The following is a 25,260-nucleotide window of genomic DNA, read 5'->3' on the forward strand; positions in this document are numbered from 1 at the left end:
TTAAATATCATTTCAAGAGGTCTTACATTTGGAGACAGAAAAACAGCATCACGAAATGGCTTAATGTGAATATTAAACCATTTAAATTAACCTGTTAAGCTGCAACGCCACTTTTGAAAAATCCCCAGAAATGACATACCCAAACTTAAACAGATACAGTTCATGAACCCTTTGCACTAAAAGCACAAGTATGATCTCATTTGAAAGCTGACACCTGGCAGTTTATTGTAAATGTAGAATTAATTATTGTCATAATGAAAAAAAATTGGTATAAATAGCTTCAAAGTTTTGTAAAGTTATTAGAAATTAATTTTTATGAAACATCCTCATGAAAATAAAATTGAAGTTGGCACTGGAGCAATCTAGAAATGCACTACAGCTAAAGCCACATGTCTAAACATTTTATGTTTAAAATCTGAAGATAATAAGTCCAAAACTCTGTATTTAGTTACATGTTTTTCAAGACCATGTCAGTTGACTTTATTTTGATTTGACGTTAAAGATGCTTCTGATGTTTATTGCCATCTTCTAACCATCTATCCAGTATATTGTCTCTATTGTTTTGTGGTGCAAACGAGCCCCATTCAGTCTCAGTCTCCCCCTGCACACATTCACACCTCTCCAGCCTGGCTATGGCTCTAAATATGCATTTCTTTTGTCTGCATTATAGTTACTAACGACTGGCTATTCATAGAGTTTCAATCCCTAATTTATTTTATCAAAGTTCTTACTTAACATTTAAAAACTGGATCAAATGCCCTGCTTGAATAATGAAACATTTTAGTAAGCATATTTAGAAAAAAAATTATAAAAGGATAACTGCAATATGTGGCAGGTGCACCTAGAGCTAGCTAGCATGTTAGCTTAGCACACCATCAATACACGACAATTTATGAGATTAAAACCATTTTTGTGCTTCAAACTTAATTTATAACGCAAGTAGAGTGTTTTAAATAATCTTCTGTGATATAATTTCGCTTCAGATTAAAAAATCAGACATAAAATATATATTTTTTACTATTCTGCACAATGATAAAGTCTATATCGATTAGCAATACATTATAAATATAATCTATTATTATGGAAATACCTGACATTATTTGAAGAACACAGGTAAACCAAATATCATTTCAATCATGTTTATTGTCTTCAAAAAGTCTTTTTTCTGCATGTAACAACGATCTCTGATAGCTGTGTGTGTGTTCGAGACTTCCTGGATTGTCACATGATCATGGTTCTTCTTCATGTTACATAAATGGACTATTATTGTGAATGTAGCGCCCTCAGGCTGTTGGTATGGATTGAAAACACAATACATCACAGCGTCCAGCGCTCATAATGATTACATCGACGCATTTGGGCATAAATTCAATAAATATTATTCCTGTCTATAGAAATCTGATGAAAACTTATGAAAATATATCAATATTTCTCCAAATCTGCACATTTTTGAGCTAAAGCCCTGAGGGACGTTGTTTTGTGTATCGCTGTCATGACGACAGCACGGGAGTTTTTTTATGAATGAAAGCGGCTGACGCGCATAATTCATATCAAAGGTATCGACTCATTTTTTCATTTCATAACTCCTGACACAAATTAAGACATAACTGTCACTATAAGTTTTTCAGAATACAATAGTGGTCAAATACTGAAACTTGAGTCTTATATCTTTTTAATGATGTATAGTTTGTCAAGGTATAACATTAAATCTGATAGTAATTTTTTACTAAATAAAAAAAAAACGCTTCAGTGCGCCGATGGAAGTGGTGAAGCTTAACAGGTTAATATAAATATATTCCTTCACTAATCGCTATGATAAAAATGGTTTGAAAACTGAAATGTTAGTGGTATCATTTTATAAAACTTTTGTTCTTGTCAAAATCTTTATGATTTGAACTGCAAAGATGTTTAGGTTGTCATTTTATGGTTTGAATGTTTATACAGATCTTGCTGCGTACGGCATTAATTTTATTTGTGCAGGTTATAAAAAAAAAAGCTCTTAAAAAGCCTTAAATGTGTTTTTAAACGCCATGTAGAGATACCCTGTTTAACAATCTACAGCATTGAGAATTGTGGCATTGTCTAGTTTAAAATAAAACAGCAACACAAACAAACAAAAACGATGTAAATAGAAATACATGTGCAATATGTTATAACACTATGAACAAATGTCTTATATTTATATCTCCATGCAACCGTCTGGTGTTTTCTTCACTGTTTGTCTGTTTTTTAAGATGGCACTCTTGTTTTTTATCTTTGTCTTCAGATGATCGTGAATGTGGACGGTCACTCATGGGCTCTGTGTTCAATCGAGGAAACGAAATCTCCCAGAATCCTCACTCCTCTGAATAAAGATTTCATTCCGGTCACTGATTCTCCTTTAGTCGTTCAGCAGCACAACATCCCGCCGCAGAAATTTGTTCTCTTGTCTGCTCAGGTGTGCTTTATCTTCGCGTTGATGACACTGTGTGATATTCTTCACGCTCTTCTTCTCTTACTGTTATCTTCGCCGTCTGCAGGGGAGTCACATCTTCCACAAGCTGAGGCCGGTGGATCAGTTGCGCCACCTACTGGTGAGCAGCGCTGGAGGCGAGAGCGAGGAGATCGAGAGGTTCTTTAAGCTGCACAGGGTACGTGTCGTCATGCTTAATCGTTTAATATCGCAACAATGCATTTGTCAATTAATATTAGGGGTGTAACAATATATCGTGTCACAATATATCGCAATACAAAAATGCAACAATATGTATCGTGGATAGTGGACAATACATGACCCTGAATCAAAACCAGTCACAGGTCGCACGGGTATATCTGTGGCAATAGCCAACAATACATTGTAAGGGTCAAAATTATCGATTTTTCTTTTATTCCAAAAATCAATAGGATATTCAGTAAAGATCATGTTCCCTGAAGATATTTTGTAAATTTCCTACCGTAAATATATAAAACATGTATTTTTGTGAGTGAATGCAGCACAATCGCCAACATAAATGGACAACTTTAAAGGAGATTTTCTCAATGTTTCAATTTTTTTCACCCTCAGATTCCAGATTTTCAATAGTTGTGTCTCGGCCAAATATTGTCATGTGATGTATAAATCTCAATTTGAAAAAAATGACCCATGTAACTGGTTTTGTGGTCCAGGGTCACAAATTTATTGTGTTATAGTTATAAAAAAAATAAAAATTATTGTGAGAAAGTTTTAGTGTCAGTACTACATTAAACTACTATATATAATGTTGAATATATTGTTTAATAATGCAATGGGGAATATTTGTGTGTCCTGATAATGTCAAATGTCTGATGTTACCAGTAAAATGTGGCCTAAATTATTTTAAATATATCTAGTCAAGCATATTTGTGTAAAATAATTCTGTTTTCAGCTTCAGAATCATGAATATTGTTATTCTGGTGTCTCTATTGTTCATTTGGTTTCAGCATCAAGTCCATCCTATTCATTTACACACACAATGTAATATCAAATTTAGCATTTTAATCAACAGTACATTTTTTGTTAAACTTTAATCATATGTCTTGGAGTATCGCAATAGTATCATATCGTGAGTTCAGTATCGTGATATGTAACGGATCGTGTCACGAGTGTATCGTTACACCCCTGATAAACATTGATCTCGGTTCACAGGAGGAGCAGGCGTGTGCCACGGCGCTGATCTTGGCCTGTTCCACTGCAGCGAGCGATAGAGAAGTGTCTGTGTGGGCCACTCGAGCGTTCTTCAGGTCAGATATGATTTATCTGTTTTTTAAATCAGACCAACCATTTTATTGTAACAGTCATAGTAGACAAATATAAAAAATGTGTTAAAAAAAATTTCAAGTGAACAAATGAGAGAATATCTAATCATTTTATTTACATTTTATTTGCACCAGTATAGCAATAAACAGCACTATAATTACCACACACACATACACACGCATCACATACACACGCATAAACTACTGTCTTTCCACTCACTGCATTTATTTGATCAAAAATACTGTAAAAACAGTGAAATATTATTGCAATGTAAAACTGCTGTTTTCTATGTGAATATATAGTAAAGTGTAATTTATTCCTGTGATCAAAGCTGAATTTTCAGCATCATTACTCATGATTTACTGAAATGCTCTGACACACTCGTTTGGAAATTTACATTACATTTCAATTTATGCATTTTGGCTGATGCTTTTATGCACAGCGACTCAATCAGTGTTTACCGTATTTTCCAGAATATATTTAATCTAAAATATGCTGAGACTTATTCCAAAGCAACTTGTATAATCAAATTAACGTCAAGCACGCAAAACAAGCAGATTAATGCGAATGAGAGATGCGTGAAGCCAAGTTTATTTGTATTACGCATTTCCCACACTGCACTAGTTTGTTTCGCTTTTCAATACATTTATTTAGTCTAAAAAATGTGACTTATACACAGATGCGACTTCTCTGTGTTTAATTTCTCAGTGTAATTTTGACAGTGTCCAACTTATTTTCTGGAAAATATGGTCCATTTTACCAGTTCATTCAATGGCTAAAACTATTTTACTTTAAAACCATTGCAAATTCACAAATTGTGAATATACGGCCAGCTAGAGTTGTCAAAAAGTACATACTTCGGTACCAAGTCGGTACTTAAATTTTAAAATTGTGACGCTTTGAACACTTGAGCGGAATCGTAAACACTTCTGATTGGCCGTTGTTCATAATCTCATCGGATATGTCTGTGATTGGCTACAAGGATCAACGCATGGGAGCATCTGAAAGTGTCCTGCTTTCAAACATTCCCATCTGAAGAGCGTCATTGATGTATATTTACAACATGTTTTTGAAGCGCTGATCATTGTAGCCAATCACAGACATATCCGATGAGCGTATGAACACAATGGCCAATCAGAGGAGTTTACGATTCCGCTCAAGTGTTCAAAGCGTCACAATTTAAAATGTAAGTACCGAAGTCTTTACTTTTTGACAACTCTACGGCCATCAAAATCATCATGGAAATACTTGATTTGGTGATTTGACGTGATGCAGGTACGGTGGAGAGGCTCAGATGCGTTTCCCATCTGCCATTTCTGCTCCCAGTAACGTCGGCCCGCTCTTCGGCTCCCCCGTACCAGGTGAGAAACATTTCAACCTGCCACACAAATCTAGTTGTAACCATTAACCCTGTCAAATCACACTAGAAGCTGTCAGTGTTGACTAATGTCTAATCTGTAGTCTGCTGTGATTGTAGGATCCCCAATGCCTGTCGGCAGCCCCCTACCAAACCCCAGTTTTCTTGCCACACCTGCCCCAGGTATAAAACTACCCCTCAGACCAGTGGGCACTTCACTAATCTGTGTGTACTGGTATATCATTCTGATGTTAAAGAGGACCTATTATTTAGTTTTTGTGCTCTACTAGAACAGGTTTTCTTGCTTGAATGTTGATTATTCTCCTCATATTCTCCATTGTTGCGGCTCCTCTCTTCCCAGTCTGTCAGTAACGCTCTGTTTACTTCCTGTCTCTATGAAGCCCCTCCTTCTGAAAGCACACTGTGCTCTGATTGGTCGGCTGGATCAGTGTGTTGTGATTGGTCAAGCGCTTCAAGTGTGTTTGGGAAATGTCCCTTACCATAACCTCCAGTTTAACATACTACTAACTAACTCAACCAGGCCCCGCCCCTTTATTCTGCGTATGAATTATTTAAATGAGGAATATTGTGACGTGTTCGTTCCTGGAAGAAACTCGAGACTACAATGGAGGCGTTTCAGGAGTTCAGAAACACTGATATTGAGAATAACTGGAGCTTCTTCATGATCAAACAGCAACATTACACACTAAAGAGAGATGAACATTAAATAAAGCATAATAGGTCCTCTTTAATGCAGTCATTCTACACAAGAAATCAGTTATGTGTGTGTTTCTCTATTCCAGGCCCATAATGCATCTTGTTGTTGACTTTGTCTTATTGTTTTGCATGTTATTCTAAATAATTGAATGCAATAATATCACGGTCAAATAATCCTGATGGATGCGCCCTGTCTTGTTACTTCCTGCTGAATATTGTTTTTAAAGGTGCAGTGTGTAATATTTAGGAGGATCTGTTGACAGAAATGCAATATCATAAACACATCTATGTTTTCAGTGGTGTATAAAGACCTTACTTAATGAACCGTTATGTGTTTATTAGCTTAGAATGAGCATTTCTCTCTACACACACCGTGGGTCGCCTTACATCGACATGTTTCTACGGTGGCCCTAAACGGACAAACGCGTTTCGTCACTATGTTGTTCTTCGTGTAAAGAAGCTAAAGCTAAAGTCAGCGAATAAAACACTGACACAATGATGAACAAGTAACAATAATATTCGCAATAACATATCATTTTACTGAATAATTAAGTAAACCTAATTTCTTAATTTATCTTTGTAAAGAAACCTCATTGATTAACTGGCTACTTTCTGCCGTCTCAGACGACGACATCACTTCCTGTCGGCCACCGTAACTTCTGTTGGGTGCAGTTCACAGCCTCACCACTAGATGCTGCTAAATTTTACACACTGCACCTTTAAAACATGTGTTTGACTCACTCATCAGGCATGTTCCCGCCAACCATGTCGACCCCTTACATCCCGGTTACTCCCATGATCCCCAGCGGTGCCGGTCTCACAGCTGTGTCCTCTGGACCTGAGGTCATCTTCTCTGGAAAACACAACGGCATCTGTATTTACTTCACACGTATACTGGGGTCAGTCAGCGTTACACTTAATACATGCTAGCCTTGACATTACGAACGCTCATAACAGTGTGTTTTGACTGATTCTTTAATAAAGATTTGCTTTATATTGATGCTTTGAAACAGGAACATCTGGGACGGGAGTCTTTCGATGGAAACCACCATTAACAAAGGGAGTCAGACTGTGACTTTTGTGAGTAATGAGACATTTAGAGTATTTTTACATTTTTTGTAAAATGTGTCATTTGTGTGTTATAAGTTTTTCAATATTTTTTTATTTATTGTTACTAATGATTTTGGAGCAGTGCTTTTTGTGTATTATTTATTGTGGGTAATTACAGATTTTAGGGAAATTTCAATGCTTCATTGCTTTTATGTATTTAGTTTTTTTTTATTTTGATTGACAGATTTTGGAACATTTTTACAAAGAATGCTTTATTTTGTTTTATTAATTTATTTTAATTTTTTTATTTTTTTATTGTGAGCAATAATTTATTATCCAATGCATTTTTTCATTTTTGTAAAATGTTTGTGCATTTTTATAAATGTTTCTATTAATTATGTTTTTATTGTAAGTAATGACAGATTTTGGAGCAATTTTACAAATATACTTTTTTATTTATTAATTGTTTATTGTGGGTAATGACATATTTTAGAGAAATTATTGCTTTATTGCTTTTATTTATTTATTTAGTTTTTATTGATTTTGTTTGTGATTAATGACAGATTTTAGAGCTTTTTTACACAAATTCTTTATTTATTTTTATTAATTAATTCATTTATTTTATTTATTTTTTATTATTGTGAGCAATGACAAATATTGGATAATTGTAAAATGTGAAAATGTAACGTCAATGTTCCTACAATACCAGAGTGTCTTGTAAAACTCTTAGATGTATTTTAAAGAGTCTAAACATTCTTTACATGCTTTTGAAAACCCAGCGTTTAGTTGATCCCGGTAAGCGCTTACTGTCTCAGATGTAAACGCGACATTCAGCTTCAAATTTTATATCAATATATCACATTTTCTATTAATGACCTTTAGATGGAGAGCACAGCCAGTTCATCCGATCTGGAGCTCGTCCTCATGGAGCTTCAGGGTTTGAAGGAATTCCTGGACAAAAACTCCCAGTTCAGTCCGACGTCTCTGGGTGTGGCCAAGTAGGTCCCCATCGCCTCTTTCTCATGTTGAAGTAATGCATGTTTCTTGTAGCAATTTGTTTATCTAACTGACTCGACCTCCTCAGTTTCAGCTCGCCAGCAAACCTACAGCAAAGACTTCTGGGATTCATGCGTCCGGATGGTTCCAGCTCCCAACAAGTACAGCAGGAGCTTCAGCGGAAGTACCACAGTGAGTTTCAGTGTGTGTGTGTGTGTGTGTGTGTGTGTGTGTGTGTGTGTGTGTGTGTGTGTGTGTTTGGGATGGGCATTTTACAAAAATATTGGATTATATTATTGTATTGTATATTAACAAGCTTACGATTAGTCAATATACACAACATGCTTATGTTTTATCTTAAGTTTTTCTTTTAGTTGAAAACATTAAACAATATGTGTAAAGCATTTAAGCTTAAGCAGTGCGGAAAAAACACTCTAATAAAGCAGACTGCCAATTATCGTACAGAACGTACATATAAACTCGAGTCTGCACATGGTTATCGTGTTTATATTGTTCCACGTTCATGTCGAGAAAAACAATAATATCCACATGCTCGAGTGAGAAAGCGCACTGCGCTGACAGACGTTTCAGAGACACAGATAACTGTGCTGAGCGAAGTTTCTAACAGCACTTTGCGTTTTCTGTTCTTAAACCTGTCTCCCTCGACGAAACTTAAAGGAAGCATATGTCTAAAAATTATTTTTGCTATCAGATAAGGTTCGACTGTGTTTGGATTTCATGTGATTTCTCATTCCGTTACCCTTCAAATTGCGCAAATTAAAATTGCCAATTAAAAATACGCCCAGTGGAAACGTCAATTTCGCAGAAACTCCCATTTATCGCAAAATATTTTTTATCCTCGCATGAGGGTTTTTTTTTCTGGCAGTTCGAAAAAGGAATATTTCGCAAAACTGCAATGGAAACGGCTTTTGCGCATTTACAGGTCACCTGACGCGGTGTGTTTGGACGGAAGATGAGACAGAGTTCTTTATTAAACTCATAAAAGACAAAAGTATTACAGGAATACTGGACTCTAAACCTCAAAAAAATGTTTTTTGGTCACATAACATCGGTTAATGGAAACGCCGTCATTTCGCAAGTTTTTTATCGACATTTATAAAAAAATCGCAAAAGTTTTGTGCAAATCTGTAGCGGCCTATTGTGGTGGTGATAATATGATAACTCAGTTTCATTAATTAATTTGATTAAAAATAATTCCATTTTGTAAGATCATTTTCATCTAAGTAATTCCAAACTTTACGAGGCAGACGACGACATTACGTAATCAAATACAATAAACTTGTTAAACACGCTCCACAGCGCCACCTAGTGCATTTAATTATAACTGAGTTTTAGCGCTTGGGTTTATAGATTCATTGCATATACGGCCAGCAAAGCAACGTAGTAAAATTCAAATAGTATTTTATTTTTCCAATAATAATTACAGATCGAATATTCGTGCACACCCCTAGTTTGTGTGTCTCTGCATGTTGATATATTCACCATCTTCATGTTTTCCCTTCACCTCTGTACAGATAAAACGTTGTCAAAATGATTCCAGTTCACACGGATACACGGAAGCGACAGAAAATTCTGTATTATGAATTTTTAAGGCCAGTCAAGTAATTTGTTGAGGTCAATTTGTAAAGAAACACTACACGCCTGCACACACATCAATCGTGCATAGATATGGACTAAACACGTAATGCGCATGCACACACCGTCAGCGTTTTCACAGCGTTTTTGAAGTCTACGTGGAGCACTAGCACCAGACACTGTTGTCGTGCGAGTGAGCGGCAGGAGTGTGTTAAGGGTTTTCTGTTAGAGCGGTGTCGTGTTAGCGGCCCCTAAGTTAATAACTAATGATCTTTGCAACGGAAGTGAATCAATAAAAACTAACTTTATCTGGACAATAACTTTATTCTAGAGCTGCTGTAAAGCCAAAACAATCTCTGTTACTGTAATCTCCTATTATCACTTGGCGCATTTCCATTACAGATTTTTTTCTAAATGTCGACAAAAAACTATTGTGAAATGACGGCGTGTCCATTAACCGATGTTATGCGACTAAAACTTTTTTTTCCTCTCGCGATCAGTCATTCCAAAAATCATGGCAACGGATGTTGGTAAGTTTATGCACTATATCCCAGCCACCGCACTGGCCATTATTATTAATGGAAGAAGACGTATGTGTGTTTTCCAAGCATTAATGGTGAGGAAAGACCCTTATTATACTTGTGAGCGGCACATATGAGGTGTTTCTGGGTGTTTCTCCCTCATTTCTGCTTCGAGGTCTTGATTGTGGCATTTCTTTGAGGTTTAGAATCCATTATTCCTGTAATTCTTTTGTTTTTTATGAATTTAATAAGCACTCTGTCTCGTCTTCTGTCCAAACACACCGCGTCATCTACGTTTCCGTTGCATATTTATTTTTTGAATGGCCTGAAAAACCACCTCATGCGAGCGTAAAAACTTTCTTGCAATAAATGGAAGTATTTTCAATTCGCAATTTCAATTTGCGCAATTTGAAGGGTAATGGAAATGCGGCTAATGTAAAGCTGATTTGAAACAGTCTATATTGTTAAAAGCGCTGTATAAATGAAGGTGAGTTGACATGTTTGCTCCTCAGCAGAGGCTCAAGCGTACGAGAAAGCGTCTCTTCAGGCCATGCAGCAGTTGATCCATCGCTCCTGTCAGACGCTGGCGCTCTGGAAGCTTCTGTGCGATCATCAGTTCAGCCTCATCATCTCTGAGATGCCCAAGGTACGACCCATCGCTCTCGTGCTTTCCTGAATATAAAACAGCCTGAGTGTCAAATTCATATTGAAATAGGGCTGCGCGATAATGTAAAGAAAACTTATATTTAGTTTTTCTGCGGTATGAAAAGAGGACTTGAAGAGCTCTATTTGGAAAAGTTTTCATAGGCCACATTCACAGTGTTTTTGACCAATTCAGTATGGCTATAAAATAATAATATGTAATAATTATTATTAAATGTCTTTAATTGGCCAAGGACCGCCCAGAAGCCAACTAACATAAATGTAAAGCAGCCAATCACAGTTCAGCGTCATGTTTAGGGGCTTGAAAATGTAACGTCAATGTTCCTACACTAACAGACTGTCTTGTAAAACTCTTGGACGTATTTTAAAGAGTCTAAACATTCTTTACATGCTGTAAACTATTGAGCTTTTATTTTTGACGGGTTGCCGTCAACTAAAAACATGAACTCCTCGTTTCAGAATGAAGCACGGCACTGTTCATTTAACTTGTAGTGCATATGTTTATTTCATTAAATCGCAGCCATTTTGTAATATTTCGATTTTTAAAAAATATATATATCATGCAGCCTTATATTGAGACTTGATGCACAAATGTTCCTATCATTTCCATCGTTGGTTTTCTTCCACTTCCAGGAGTTCCAGGATCAGATTAAGGCCGTGAGTTTTAAGGACGTGGTTGTTTCTGGACGCGAGCTGAGCGGCGCTCTCATCACCGCGCTCATTAACGTGTACATCAAAGACAGCGCGTGTGTAGACACGGTCAGCGTTCACCTGAGGGACATCTGCCCTCTGCTGTACAGCAGTGACGACAGCACCTGCTCCAAGGTACCATTCTCACACACACACACACACACACAACACACACACACACAGCACGAAGATGAAAAAATAACTTGAGGCAACTGTGGGAAAGGAATCACACAGTTTTATTTTGTTTTATTTTTTTGTGTATGTATGCGTTTAATATTTATTTTTATTTAGTTTTTTTTTTTTTTTTTTTTTTTTCATTGTTTTGTTTTGTTTGTTATTAATTTAGTTTAATTTTTTTTTTTTTTTGTCTGTCTGTATTTTTATGTTTTTCTATTTATTAGATTTTTTTTATTTACTTTATTCCAGTTTTTTATTTTATATTTTATTTTTATTTTTAAACTTTTGTGGGAAAGGAATCGCACACACTGCTGTATTTAGTGTTTTTTTTTGTTTTTGTTTTTTAGTGTACCGATTTATTATTTAGCCTATTTTCTTTTTTTATTTATTTATTTTAGTTGGTTATTAATTTATTTAGAGTTTGAATTAGTTTTTTTTATATTTATTAGATTTTTTTTTATTACGTATATTTTATTTATTTATTGCAGTTTTTCATTTTAGATTTGAGTTTGTTTTTGTTTTTTGTGGGAAAGGAATCATACACAGTTTTATTTAGGTCATTTTTTCATTTTGGTGTTTTTCTTTAGTTTTTAGTGCACATTTATTATTTAGCTTATTTTTATGTATTTGTTATTTATTGACTTATTTATTAGTTCGTTTTATTTATTAGTTCGTTTTATTTATTTTAGTTTCTTAGTGCATTTTTAATATTCATTTAAAAAAACGTTTGTTTTATTGATTTTTCGTTTAGTTAGTTTTTTTGTTTATCTATGTATATATTTTATTATATAATTATTTTATTGATTTATTTTATTTTTATTTATTGTTTTTAGTTGCTTTAACTTGATTATTTTTTCTTTTATTTATTAGTTTATTTAATTCATTCCAGTTTTTCCATTTTATTTGAGTTAATTTGTATTTACATTGATTTAGTGAAATAGAATTCAATAAAATTAAATATTCTCAATATGATCTTAATTCCACTTTGGTTCCTTGCCATGCCGCCTTAACAATTCCATGAACAATTCTTGTTACTTTTGAAGTTAAAAATACTTAACGATAATTATGCTTTTTCAAGCATAACTTGTTTTGTTTCTTTTTTGTTTGTTTAGCCATCTACATGTTGTCATATGAGCAACCAGTCAGTATGCAACTGAAGGTCTCTGTGTTTTATAAACTGTAACCGTTTGAGAATAAGGTTGAAATCAAATCTCTGTCCCTCCTCGCAGGCCAACGAGCTTCTCCAGAGCTCCAGACAGATCCAGAACAAGCAGGAGAAGGAGCGAACGCTGAAGGAATCCCTCCGTCTCTATCAGCAGATCAGCCACCACACAGACCTGCCACTCGTGTGCTCACAGTACCGGCAAGGTGAGCGGCTGAGCCTCGTCTGCTTTAAAGGGATAGTTCACCCAAAAATGTAAATTACCCCATGATTTACTCACCCTGAAGCCATCCTAGGTGTAAATGACTTTCTTTTTTCAGACGAATACAGTCGGAGTTATATTAAAAAATGTCCTGGCTCTTCCAAGCTTTATAATGGGAGTGAATGGGTATATTTTTTTGTAAGTCCATCAAAGTGCATCTATCCATCATAAAAGTGCATCTATCCATCATAAAAGTGCATCTATCCATCATAAAAGTGCATCTATCCATGATAAAAGTGCATCGATCCATGATAAAAGTGCGTCTATCCATCATAAAAGTATATCTATCCATCATAAACGTGCATCTATCCATCATAAAAGTGCATCTATCCATGATAAAAGTGCATCTATACATCATAAAAGTGTGTCTATACATCATAAAAGTGCATCTATCCATGATAAAAGTGCATCTATCCATGATAAAAGTGCATCTATCCATGATAAAAGTGCATCTATCCATGATAAAAGTGCATCTATCCATCATAAAAGTGCATCTATCCATGATAAAAGTGCATCTATCCATCATAAAAGTGCATCTATCCATGATAAAAGTGCATCGATCCATGATAAAAGTGCGTCTATCCATCATAAAAGTATATCTATCCATCATAAAAGTGCATCTATCCACAGGGCTCAAAGTATTCCGGCACCGTGCCGGATCTCCGGCGTGCGGCCGTGAGGAAGAAAAATAAATAAATTTGAATCTTGCATGCGGTTTAATATTTTCGACTCAATTGATTTCACCTACCAATCATATGAAAGAAACGCAGCTCTACTAACGTTACAAGCCTATCAGAAGCAGAGCAGGGCGGGGCCTGGCAACACAGTGTGATTGAGATTTATACGTCACGTTAACGTTGTGGGGGAAAGGAGCGCTAGTTCATGAAGCTTTGGATGATGTCCTGCACGGGCGTAATTTCCTATGGGGACACTTTCCAAAATCCCGTTGTCCTCCCCACCCCCACTCAAATTCGTTTGTTATGATGTTTAACCGCACGCCGTCATTGACGGTTGCAGCACAGACAGCGATGAAGCGCCAGAAACAACAGGTAACGGTACGTGACTTTAATGTCATCATGGATGAAAAGAAAGAAAGGAGAGGTGTGAGTTGGTTCAGTAAATTAGCTCAGGTCAAGATAATCATCTTTTCTGTCTACACCTGTTGATAACTGAGCTAACGTTAACATATGCTGCTCCTTGGTAACTTCAGACTTGGCTAAATATTTCATTTGAATATTTAATTAAATATTCTGTGTAGCTTACAAAAAAAAAAAAACACATTCTGTGTAGGCCTACCATGAAAACGAGTCCACTTTAAACCGCAGCATTTTCTGTCAGCAATGTACAACAAGTAGCCTAACGTTAGTGCTGTCAAAGTAAACGCATGCGATTAATTTGTCCAGCTTTAACGTATTAAAATATTTATCGCAGCGTCTGTTCTTTCTGTCATCCTTTGGGTTATATGATCATGCTCTCCTTCACGCAAATGTTTTAAACTATCAATGCGCGAGAAGACAAAAGAGAACGCGCTGTCAGTGAATGAATGTCCTCCTGAAACACACACACACACACACACACACACACACACACACATAGGCGCCGATTTATGTTTTCCTCCGTGGGTGCTCATGGGTGCAAGCCCTTTAAAAAAAAAAAAAAAAAAGTAGTCAAAAAATGTTTGCATTTCAGAACCTTAGGAAATGGACAGCGGCCGACACGAACACACACACACCTATTTAGCCTACTTGATAATACAGCCGTAAAGTACGGTAATCTTTCAAGGACAGCGCCACTTCTCACAAATACAGACAGGATTGGAGATGGAAAGTTTAACTGACACGTAACCGCGATCAGCTTCGTGTGAAAATTACAAAATGTAACAGTGTTAAATCTGACAAATACTGTTCGATAGAACTGCTTGGTTTGTTACTACAGAAACAGTTATCTGCGTGCTTCCTCAGCGATGAAGTTCCACATTTGTGGCTATCCAACACGAAAATGCATGCAGCAAAGCCTTTCCCAACATTGTTTTCTTCAGTTTTGTCGACAACTTTACCATCTCCACTAGCTATTCTTTTCTTCAACTCCTCAGACAGCATCCATCTCGATGACTGCAAGCAGATCGCGCGTGCGGTTATGATGACTTTTTAAAAGTGAAAGTAGGTATAGAGACTCCTGAGAGGGCGTGGGCACAAATAAACTGATGTGGATTTTAAATTATTTTATTTACTTGAAATACAGGCAGATGTGTTCCTAAAAATGTGCATATATGTTTACGTTTGTACGTGATTGTTTTAAACCCGTGTTTAGACCTGTGTCCGACCCGCACCCGTTTGAGCAAAATTTTTGTTGACTCACCATTGCGGTTAATTCTTCAGGAGGTTATACTGACTATGGGAGCAACGCGTCTCTGCGTACAGAGCGGGGTCACTAAATAGGCGTTTTCATCCGAGAAACACTTCACATAGCACCAACTGCAATGTTTAATGGCAGTCTGGCACACGTGGGTGCTCGGTATTTTCCGTGGGTGCTCAGTATTTTCCGTGGGTGCTCGAGCCCCGGAGCACCCACGGTATCGGCGCCTATGCACACACACACACACACACAGAAAGACGCGCGCCAGTATCGCATTCGCAGTCGACAGCGCGCCATCGAGTTCCCTTTCGCGCTTGTATGAACCATAACACACACATTTAGGCTATGTCAAAATGTCAGTTTTGTCGAGTATCTTCACAAGAACAGTAAAATTAGTTAAATACAATCTTAAATAGTTCGTAAAGAGTAGAGAATGCGTGAGATCCTATTTTTTTACAGTCTATGGTGAGATCCTGTCAGCAGCGGCTGGTAAGTGACAGCAATTCTCTCTGTTAGTAAAGTTAACCAAAGAACAATGGGAACAGAGAAAATTACTAACTGCCAAACGCTTAAGGATTAATCTATTTTTCATTTATAATTTATGCAGTGCGGACTGTTTTATAAACATATTCAATTTCTATATAATTCACATTGGTTAGACAGGTAAGGTACAGGTAAATATTACATTTATTATGGGTTTAAGTGATGATTGTTTTAAGTTTACTTAAATTAAAAGTTGTTATATTTTTTTAAGCCTAATAAATGTTTCAAATTTTGGACAAAGAGACATAAGTAGCTATATCAGTGATACTGGTCTTTATTCATAAAAATATGCCATTAACATGCTTGAAAATAAATGGTGCCAATGAAGCCCAAGGCACCGCACCGCCCCCCGCCCCCCCCCCCCACCCGCGCCTCCCAAAAAAATTTCAGGCTCAGGATTTTTTTTCACTTTAACCCCTGTATCCATCATAAAAGTGCATCTATCCATGATAAAAGTGCATCTATACATCATCAGGGCTTAAAGTATTCCGGCACCATGCCGGATCTCCGGCGTGCGGCCGTGAGGGGAAAAAAAATTGGGAACTTGCATGCGGTTCAATATTTTCGAGTCAATTGATTTCACCTACCAATCATATGAGAGGATCGCTGCTCTAACTAACGTTACAAGCCTATCAGAAGCAGAGCAGGGCGGGTCCTGGCAACACAGTGTGATTGAGATCCATACGTTAGCGTCGTCGGTGAAAGCATGGAGCGCAAGTTCATAAAGCCCGGGGATGATGTCTTACCCACGGGTATAATTTCCTATGCGGACGGGGGGGTATGTCCCCCCACTTTCAAATTCGTTTGTTGTGATTTTTAACCGCACGCCGTCATTGCCACAGAGGAGCAGGACCGAGCCTGTAAAATTAGTTCACTGAAAGTTCTAATGCGCAGGTATAGCCGTTGCGACCATAGACTATAAAAAAATAGATTGCGACACAGTTAGTGATGAAACGCGAGAAACAACAACAGGCTAATGTCATTATGGATGAAAAGAAAGAAAGGAGATGTTAGTTGGTTGATTCAGGAAATTAGCTCAGGTCAGGATAATGGGTTACTTCAGACTGTGTTAGATAAATATTAAATGTAGAACATTCTGTGTAGCTTACTTCAAACCGCAGTATTTTCTGTCAGCAATGTATGAAAAGTGCTGTCAACGTCAACGCATGCGATTCATTTTTGTCCAGCTTTAACGTTTTAAAATATTTAACGCAAGTAACGCAGCATCCATCCGTTCTTTCTTTCTGACATCATTTAGCTAGGGGTTATGATCACGCTCTTATTCACGCAAATGCTTTAGAACCATTCCTGCGCGACAAGACAAAAGAGAACGCGCTTTCAGTGAATGTCCTGACACGTACGACGCACAGAAAGATGCGCGCCAGTATCGAGTTCTCTTTCGCGCTTGAACGAACAATAACACACACATTTATGCCAGAATGTCCTCTTTGTCGAGTATCATCACAAGAACAGTCTTAAATGAGTTAAATAAAATCTTAAATGGTAGAGAGAATGAGATGTGAGATCCTGTCAACAGCGGCAGATCTTAAAGTGACAGGAGCCATTAATTCTGTCTGTCAGTAAAGTTGACCTAAAGAACAGAGGGAGCAGAGAAAATTACTCACTGCTCTTTACTAAAGAACGCTTGTAGCTTTGATAAGGATTAATTTATATTTAATTTATAATTTATGCAGTGCGGACTGTTTTATAACCTTATTCAATTTCTGAATGGTACAGATAAATATGACATATGATGTATTATGGGTTTAATGACGATTGTCTTAAGTTCACTTAAATTAAAAGTTTTTATTTTTTTGAAGACTAACGTTTAAAATTTTTGGGGAAATCATTTTCATGAGATATCAGTAGCTATAATATTAGTGATACTGGCTTTCATTCATAAAAAGATGCCATTAAGATACAGCTGTAATACTTGAAAATAAGTATTCATCCCCCCCCCCCCCCCCCAAAAAAGTTCAGGCTCAGGAATTTTTTTCACTTTAACCCCTGCATCATAAAAGTGTGTCTATACATCATAAAAGTGCATATATCCATGATAAAAGTGCATCTATCCATGATAAAAGTGCATCTATCCATCATAAAAGTGCATCTATCCATCATAAAAGTGCATCTATCCATCATAAAAGTGCATCTATCCATCATAAAAGTGCATCTATCCATGATAAAAGTGCATCTATCCATCATAAAAGTGCTCCACAAGCTCTGGCGGGTTAATAAAGGCCTTCTGAAGTGAAGCAATGTGTTATTGTAAGAAAAATATCCATTAAAAACTTAAATAATGAGCTTCCGAAAGACAGCCTACGCAAGTCGACTAACGCCACAAGAGTAACCCGTGACGCATGTGTGACGTAGATGTAGGAGTAGCGCAAGCTTTGAAGCCTCTTGCGTTTCAAACACACAGGGCTGTTCAACAAACTCAAGCTCCTCCCACATTTCTCTTTAAAAATGATCGTTTTAGATTTCTAATTTGTGACTGGTGTTTTGTTTTGCTCAATCCTCTGCATAGGCCGTCTGCCAGAAGCTAGTAATTTTAGTCCATAAAGTTTTTACACAAACACATCGCTTCACTTCAGAAGGCCTTTATTAACCTGCCAGAGCCTGTGGAGCACTTAAATCATGGATAGATGCACTTTAATCATGGATAGATGCACTTTAATCATGGATAGATGCACTTTTATCATGGATAGAGGCACTTTTATCATGGATAGAGGCACTTTTATCATGGATAGAGGCACTTTTATCATGGATAGATGCCTTATGGATTTTCAAAAAAATATACCCATTCACTCCCATTATAAAGCTTGGAAGAGCCAGGACATTTTTTAATATAACTCCTATTGTATTCGTCTGAAAGAAGAATGTCATATACACCTAGGATGACTTGAGGGTGAGTAAATCATGGGGTAATTTTCATTTTTGGGTGAACTATCCCTTTCAATGCAGAGGAACTGAACGATCTTTATATTGCAAACTATATCTGCTACCCTTCTGCTCCTGTTCAGTGCGTTTCTATGAGGGAGTGGTGGAGCTGTGTCTCACGGCCGCTGATAAAAAAGACCCTCAGAAACTGGGGCCGCACTTCTACAGGAACGGAGAACCAGAGGAGGACTCCACCGGCCAGCAGGCCTTCCAGGAGAGGTCGGTACACACACACACACACACACACACACACACACACACACACACACACACACACACACACACACACACACACACATACATATACTCATCATTAGGGCTGTCAAAATGGCTGAAAAGCTAAATTCGAATTTATTTCTTAAATATTACCAAAATACAAATAATATTCAAATTTTAAAGGCACTATTATGTTAAAGGGAAAAAGTGCTGTATTGTCTCCTATGCCCACAAGAGGGCGCAAGCGAGCGCAATAAGCAAATATAAACCAAATCAAGCATCACATCTTTTATTGAAATGAAATGACATTCACTTTTTAAAGTGCATTAACTTTTGAAACAATTGTTCTTAAATAAAATATAATTTCCCTAATGTGCATGCAAGGAAAATTAGGTTACAATAGTGCATAAACTGTAAGTGCATCAGTAACCTGAGAAAATACTCGTAATGAAGCGTAATGAACTACATGAACACTAAATAGCAAACTGGCATTCAGAAACACTCACTTCTACTCACTACATCTACATATAGTTCATCAAAAACACCAGACGCTCATCTTGATCTGAGCGAGTGCTGAGTGCCCTCTGTTGACAGTGTTTCAGCTGATGAACACACACGCTCAGCTCTGACCGATGTGCAGGTTTGGTCAAGTGTGACGTTGCACGATTTTCCCCACGATCTGAGAGGGTTTTCATCAGCAAGAAGCCTTTTCCCGCCATTTTTTTTAATTAGCAGCGCAGCCGCTGCGCTGTACACTGGATAAGCTAACAAACACAAACCGCGTCAGTTACACCAAAAACTCAAATACATGGTTTTTGCATTCGCATATGCAGGTTTTTGTTTTTTTTAATTCAACAAATATTCAGAATAAGAATTTTAATTTGACAGCCCTACTCATCATATAAGATCCTAAGGTGCTCAGGTGGGAGTTGCAGGTTTGAATCCGCTCATAAATAAATAATAAAAACCATTTATTACATTTTTGTCCAGACTGTCCTGTTATAAGTGCATCACGGACACCATGCAGGAGTTGGTGAACCAGAGTAAAGCGGCCCCTCAGTCTCCCAGCGTGCCTAAACAACCCGGGCCGCCCGTCATGACCTCTGACCCCAACATGCTGAGCAATGAGGACGCTGCCGCCCATGTGAGTTACATGCCACCTGCTAGAACTTCAGTTTAAAACTGTTTGATGCAGTTATTTTAATTTTAACAATGGAAGTGCTTGTTAATATTTTGAATTGGCTTTTATTTTTATATTTTCAATTTTCATTTTGGTTGAAGTTTTAGTAATTTTGCCATGTGCAAATGTTTTTGTTTTGTTTCTATTTAGCCTTGATTTATTTCATTTTTAGAAACTAGAATATTTTATTGCATTATTTTTATTTTATATTTCAAATTTTTGTTTCAGCAGTTTAGTACCAATATTATTATAGTTAACTTAAACTGAAATTAAATACATTTTCGGTTTATATATTTTTGTTTTCATTTAATTTAAAATTTTAGTTTTTGCTTTCATTTATTTTTTTTTAAATTCAGTTTATTTATTTTAGTTTTTTACTTATTTTATTTAAGTTGCATTAGTGATTTTATTTTGTAATGTATATCTATTTATTTTTTATTTAAATGAAATGTAAAAAAAAAAAAAAAAAATCTAAAAAATCAATTGACTTTTATTTTCGACTTATTTTATTTCACTTTGTTTGCCAAGGCAACATTTCTAATTTTCGTTTACGTTTTCCCCCTAGTATTAGTTTAATTTTATTTCCAGCCTCATTCAGTGAAAGAACAGGATTTGTAATGGTTAGATGAATGAACAGTAACGGCACTGATTCCTCACGCAGTTTGAGCAGATGCTGGGTCTCGCTCAGAGATCTCAAGACGAGCTCTTCCACATCGCTCTCTATAACTGGCTCATTCAGGCCGATCTCACCGACAAACTTCTGGAGGTACGACAAAAATGATGCTGAGTTTTGCCACATAGATTAAGATGTCTTTGCTCTGAGTGTTAAGGACCCGTTCTGCTTCTGTTCCGGTCCAGGTGAATTCGCCTTACCTCGAGGATCATCTGATGCACATGATCAAACAGGACCAGAGTAAAGTGCGTAACATGGACCTTCTGTGGCGATACTACGAGAAGAACCGAAGCTTTGGCAAAGCGGCGCACGTGCTGGCGCGACTGGCAGACATGCACAGGTTAGCCCCGCCCACTGACGTCTTATTGGTTCAAATCACTCTTCATTTACATTTATTAAACATTTGTGGGAAAGGAATCACTCACAGTATTATTTAATTTATTCATTATGGTATTTTTCTTTTAGTTTTTAGTGCACATATTTATTATTTAGCTTATTTGCAATTTTATTTTTAGTTTTTTTTTTTTTATCATGCATTTTTTATATTTATACAATTTCTTTGTTTATCGACTTTTTTAATTAGTTTTTAGTTTTATTTACTTTAGTTATTTTAGGTTTTTCTATGTTTATCTATGTATGTATTTTATTTTTGTTATTTTTATTTGTTTTTACTTGAATATTGTTTTCTTTTATTTTTTGTAGTTTATTTGATTCATTCCAGTTTTTCATTTTATTTTAGTTGATTATTTACATTTATTTAGTGAAATAGTTAGATTTTTATCGATTTAAATAAGTTTTTTTATTTAAATTATTGAAATTCAATTATCTGTGAACCTTAATTCCACTTTGGTTTCTTAACAATTCCATGAACAATTCTTTTGTTACTTTTGAAGTTAAAAATGCTTAACGATAATTTTGCCTTTTCAAGCATAACTTAATGTTTCTTTTTTTGGTATTCTTGTTTTTTTACATTTATATGAACCCATAAAGGTTCAATTTGGTGATGTCAAATGAGCTTAAGTGGTTAATGTTGGTTTTGTGTGCGTGCAGCACTGAGATCTCCCTGAAGCAGCGTTTGGAGTACATCTCGAGGGCCATTCTCTCGGCCAAGAGCTCGTCCTGCGCGTCTTCACTGGGAGCCGACGGAGAGTTCCTGCATGAGCTGGAGGAGAAGATGGAGGTAAGGACACAGAAGCAGCTGCTGATGACCTGAATGAGTTCTCTCAATGAGCCAATTGTGGAATCTTAAAGGAATAGTTCACTTTAAAATGAAAATTCTGTCATATACTGACTCTCATGTTGTTTCAAACCTGTATGAATTTCTTTCTTCTGCTGAACAGAAATGAAGATATTTTGAAGAATGTCAGTAACCAGACAGTTTCTGGTACCATTGACTTCCATAGTAGGAAAAAAATATACTATGGAAGTCAATGGTACCAGAAACTGTCTGGTTACTGACATTCTTCAAAATATCTTCATTTCTGTTCAGCAGAAGAAAGAAATTCATACAGGTTTGAAACAACATGAGGGTGAGTATATGATGACAGAATTTTCATTTTAAAGTGAACTATTCCTTTAATTGCGACGTTTATGGTTAAAATTAAAATGAGATTTTTTTTTAAAGCTCCAGGGTGTTTGAAGGGCTGCACAGTATCAATATGATTAATTAATAGTGCTGTCGATTTAACACATTAATTAGATTAATTAATCCCGGTAAAAAATAACACGTTAAAACGCATTTAAAGCACTTGCCACAGATCTACGTAGATCATCTGACATTTCATACAGTTGATTGGTGACAAACATGAAGCAGAGCAACAACTCACTGTGATGAAGCCTATAGAATACAGTAAGAATGACCCTAAAATTCAAGATATTGAGGCAAAAATACCCCGTACGAGTTTCTGTCTCATATTTGCATCATATGATATAGTTAAGCAAAATCACACGAGTAATGAGCGTAATATCATACGAATGCAAATGTGATATTGATTTTATATAACTGTTTAACAAATAAAATGTTAATATAGTGTTATTTTAGACACAATATTGTCTGTTTTGCTCAATTTTGCCAACAAAAATATAAAGACAAAGCATTTCTGAAACTCATTTCTGAATCTGCGTTTTCAACGAATCGGGTGAACCAATGATTTGATGGACCATTCATAAAGAGAGCCATTTACTTCACGCCTGAATGAATCAGCTGTTTGAACCAATCGAATCGAATGACTCAATGACTTAATCATTAACCCTCTGGTGCTGCTCGCGTGTGTCAGTCAAAAATGACAGAATTTGTCCACAGTCCACACAGCAAGATAAAAAATTTGTTAAAAAATAATAATAAACTACATTTTTGGTCAAAAATGACAGAAGGCACCAGAGGGTTTAGACATTTACCGCCAGCTACTGGCAGTTTTAATTTCTTATTTAGAGTATAATTTCATTGGGGGGAAAAACAACAACAAAAATATCTAATTTACATATTATTAAAAAACCCATTAAAGGCATAGCTCATCCAAAAATGAAAATTCAGTAATTTTCTCAAGCACATAGTCCAAATATGTGTGTGTAATCAATTCTATGCTGAATCAAATAAAATATTTCTTTTTGGAAGCTTTGACTTTAAATGATCTTTAGGGAGTAATTCTTTTAGATTAATTAGATTAATCGCCACATCATGAAATTAATTATATTTATTTTTTAAATTCATTGCTTGACAGCCCTAATAATTATATATCAATATTGCTATATAATTTCTATATATTATTAAATAAAATGTTAAACAAAGTAAGAAATATTGCTAATGTAACTACTGTAAAATTCAAAATGGATATTTACATTTACTTTTATTAATTTAGCAGAAATATAATAATAATAATGATAATAATAATACATAAAGTTATATTAACATTGTAATTTGTATTGTTTAATTTCTTAAATTTTCAAATTTTGTATATAAATCTGATATTACATAGACATAATAGATTGCTTTAAGTTTTTTTAGGAGCTCAGCACACAGTCTGAAGTTCTTCAGCGCACACGAGTCAGACACATGTGATGACTTATTAGTGTTCCTCCTGTTAAAAGTTGTATACATTTGTTTTTGATACTTAAGCAAAATTGATTCCCAGGCCCCAGCGAGGATTGAACTCGCGACCCCTGGTTTACAAGACCAGTGCTCTAACCACTGAGCTATGGAGCCAGACATGTTCTAGATCTGTCACGTCACTATTTAAAAAGCACAAACACACTTTGCGTAGCACTAAGGGTGTGTCCAGCTTTCTTTGTTTAAAGTTGAGGAGGAATGATGGATGACTCATTTGTCATAAATGTCATCCTTCTATGTGCATAACTTTGTCCAATCCTAGCACATACTATTTACAATGATATATATATATATATATATATATATATATATATATACACAGTCATGTGAAAAAGAATGGACACTGTGGTTTTATTTATCAGGACATAATAAAAAAATCATCTGGTCGTTAGCAGGTCTTAAAATTAGGTAAATGCAAACTCAGACAAACAACATCACATGACATATTGTACTGTCATTATTTATTTAACAAAAAATAAAGCCAAAATGGAAAAGGCATGGGTGACGAACTATAAGTACACCTCTACTGCTTCCATAGGAATTAAAGTCGCCCTGTAGTCAATCATTTTATCCCTTAAAACTCATCTTTAATCACAAAAATGACATATTTAAAAATTTTTTCCTTGAAAAATCGTCATGTCTTAAAATATCTTGAATGTAACTTGCCTCATTTAGTATGCGTGGACCGTGGTTCTATGAATATGCAAATGAGCCCCGCCTCCACTCACTCACTCAGCTCAGAGATCCACTGGTTGACGATCACACGTTGATCTGATTGGTTACAAGGTAGTTTGTGACGTCAGAAACACCAGCGATTTCAAAGCGTGTTTTTGAGACTGTCTTTGGTTCACTGCAGTTTTAAGGAGGAAATACTCGGCAATCTTATATGACCATAATCTTAAATAACTTATATGTTATTTTAAACCGTCAGACCTGGCTTTGTCAAGTCAACATCAAAGTGTATCATCAAACTTTTACTCATCTACTTTATTCCTTAAAATCTGTTCTTGGTCTTTTAAAGGCCTGAAAACGGTGTTAAATGCTCCGTCATGAATCCTGCAGAGAGCCGTAATGCTGCTTTGTTCCTCAGGTGGTGCGGATTCAGGTGCAGATCCAGGAGTCCCTGCGCAGACAGTATTCCCAGCATCCCTCAGTGCAGGGAGCCATGACACAGCTCGACTCTGAGCTCATGGACATTACCAAGGTAAGCGAAGAAGACGGTTCGGTTCAGCCAACGTGAGCTTCTGTTGTGTTGTATGAACATTTCCTAGGCGTGCAACGGATCGCAGTTGATCCGTACGG

The 25,260-nt window shown here is 36.2% G+C and overlaps 1 protein-coding gene across 6 annotated transcripts in view; it reads left to right on the top strand.

Annotated features, from left to right (window-relative positions):
• nup155 (nucleoporin 155) overlaps nt 1-25,260 on the top strand; it is a 47,576-nt gene that overhangs the window by 13,824 nt on the left and 8,492 nt on the right. For 2 of the 6 annotated variants that reach the window (XM_081353678.1, XM_081353679.1), the window contains exons 12-29: nt 2,267-2,437; nt 2,520-2,630; nt 3,644-3,738; nt 5,030-5,115; nt 5,232-5,294; nt 6,577-6,727; nt 6,842-6,908; nt 7,761-7,876; nt 7,963-8,066; nt 10,504-10,637; nt 11,288-11,479; nt 12,751-12,889; nt 18,867-19,002; nt 19,990-20,143; nt 20,841-20,945; nt 21,038-21,192; nt 21,903-22,032; nt 25,049-25,162. In XM_081353678.1, the coding sequence (XP_081209804.1) occupies nt 2,267-2,437; nt 2,520-2,630; nt 3,644-3,738; nt 5,030-5,115; nt 5,232-5,294; nt 6,577-6,727; nt 6,842-6,908; nt 7,761-7,876; nt 7,963-8,066; nt 10,504-10,637; nt 11,288-11,479; nt 12,751-12,889; nt 18,867-19,002; nt 19,990-20,143; nt 20,841-20,945; nt 21,038-21,192; nt 21,903-22,032; nt 25,049-25,162 (2,223 nt within the window). The remainder of the gene's footprint in view (nt 1-2,266; nt 2,438-2,519; nt 2,631-3,643; nt 3,739-5,029; nt 5,116-5,231; nt 5,295-6,576; nt 6,728-6,841; nt 6,909-7,760; nt 7,877-7,962; nt 8,067-10,503; nt 10,638-11,287; nt 11,480-12,750; nt 12,890-18,866; nt 19,003-19,989; nt 20,144-20,840; nt 20,946-21,037; nt 21,193-21,902; nt 22,033-25,048; nt 25,163-25,260) is intronic. The other 4 variants (XM_081353681.1, XM_081353682.1, XM_081353680.1 and 1 more) reach the window with 3 other exon arrangements.

This window comes from Scardinius erythrophthalmus, assembly GCF_964197995.2.
Source record: "Scardinius erythrophthalmus genome assembly, chromosome: 23".
In the NCBI taxonomy this organism is placed as follows: Eukaryota; Metazoa; Chordata; class Actinopteri; order Cypriniformes; family Leuciscidae; genus Scardinius; species Scardinius erythrophthalmus.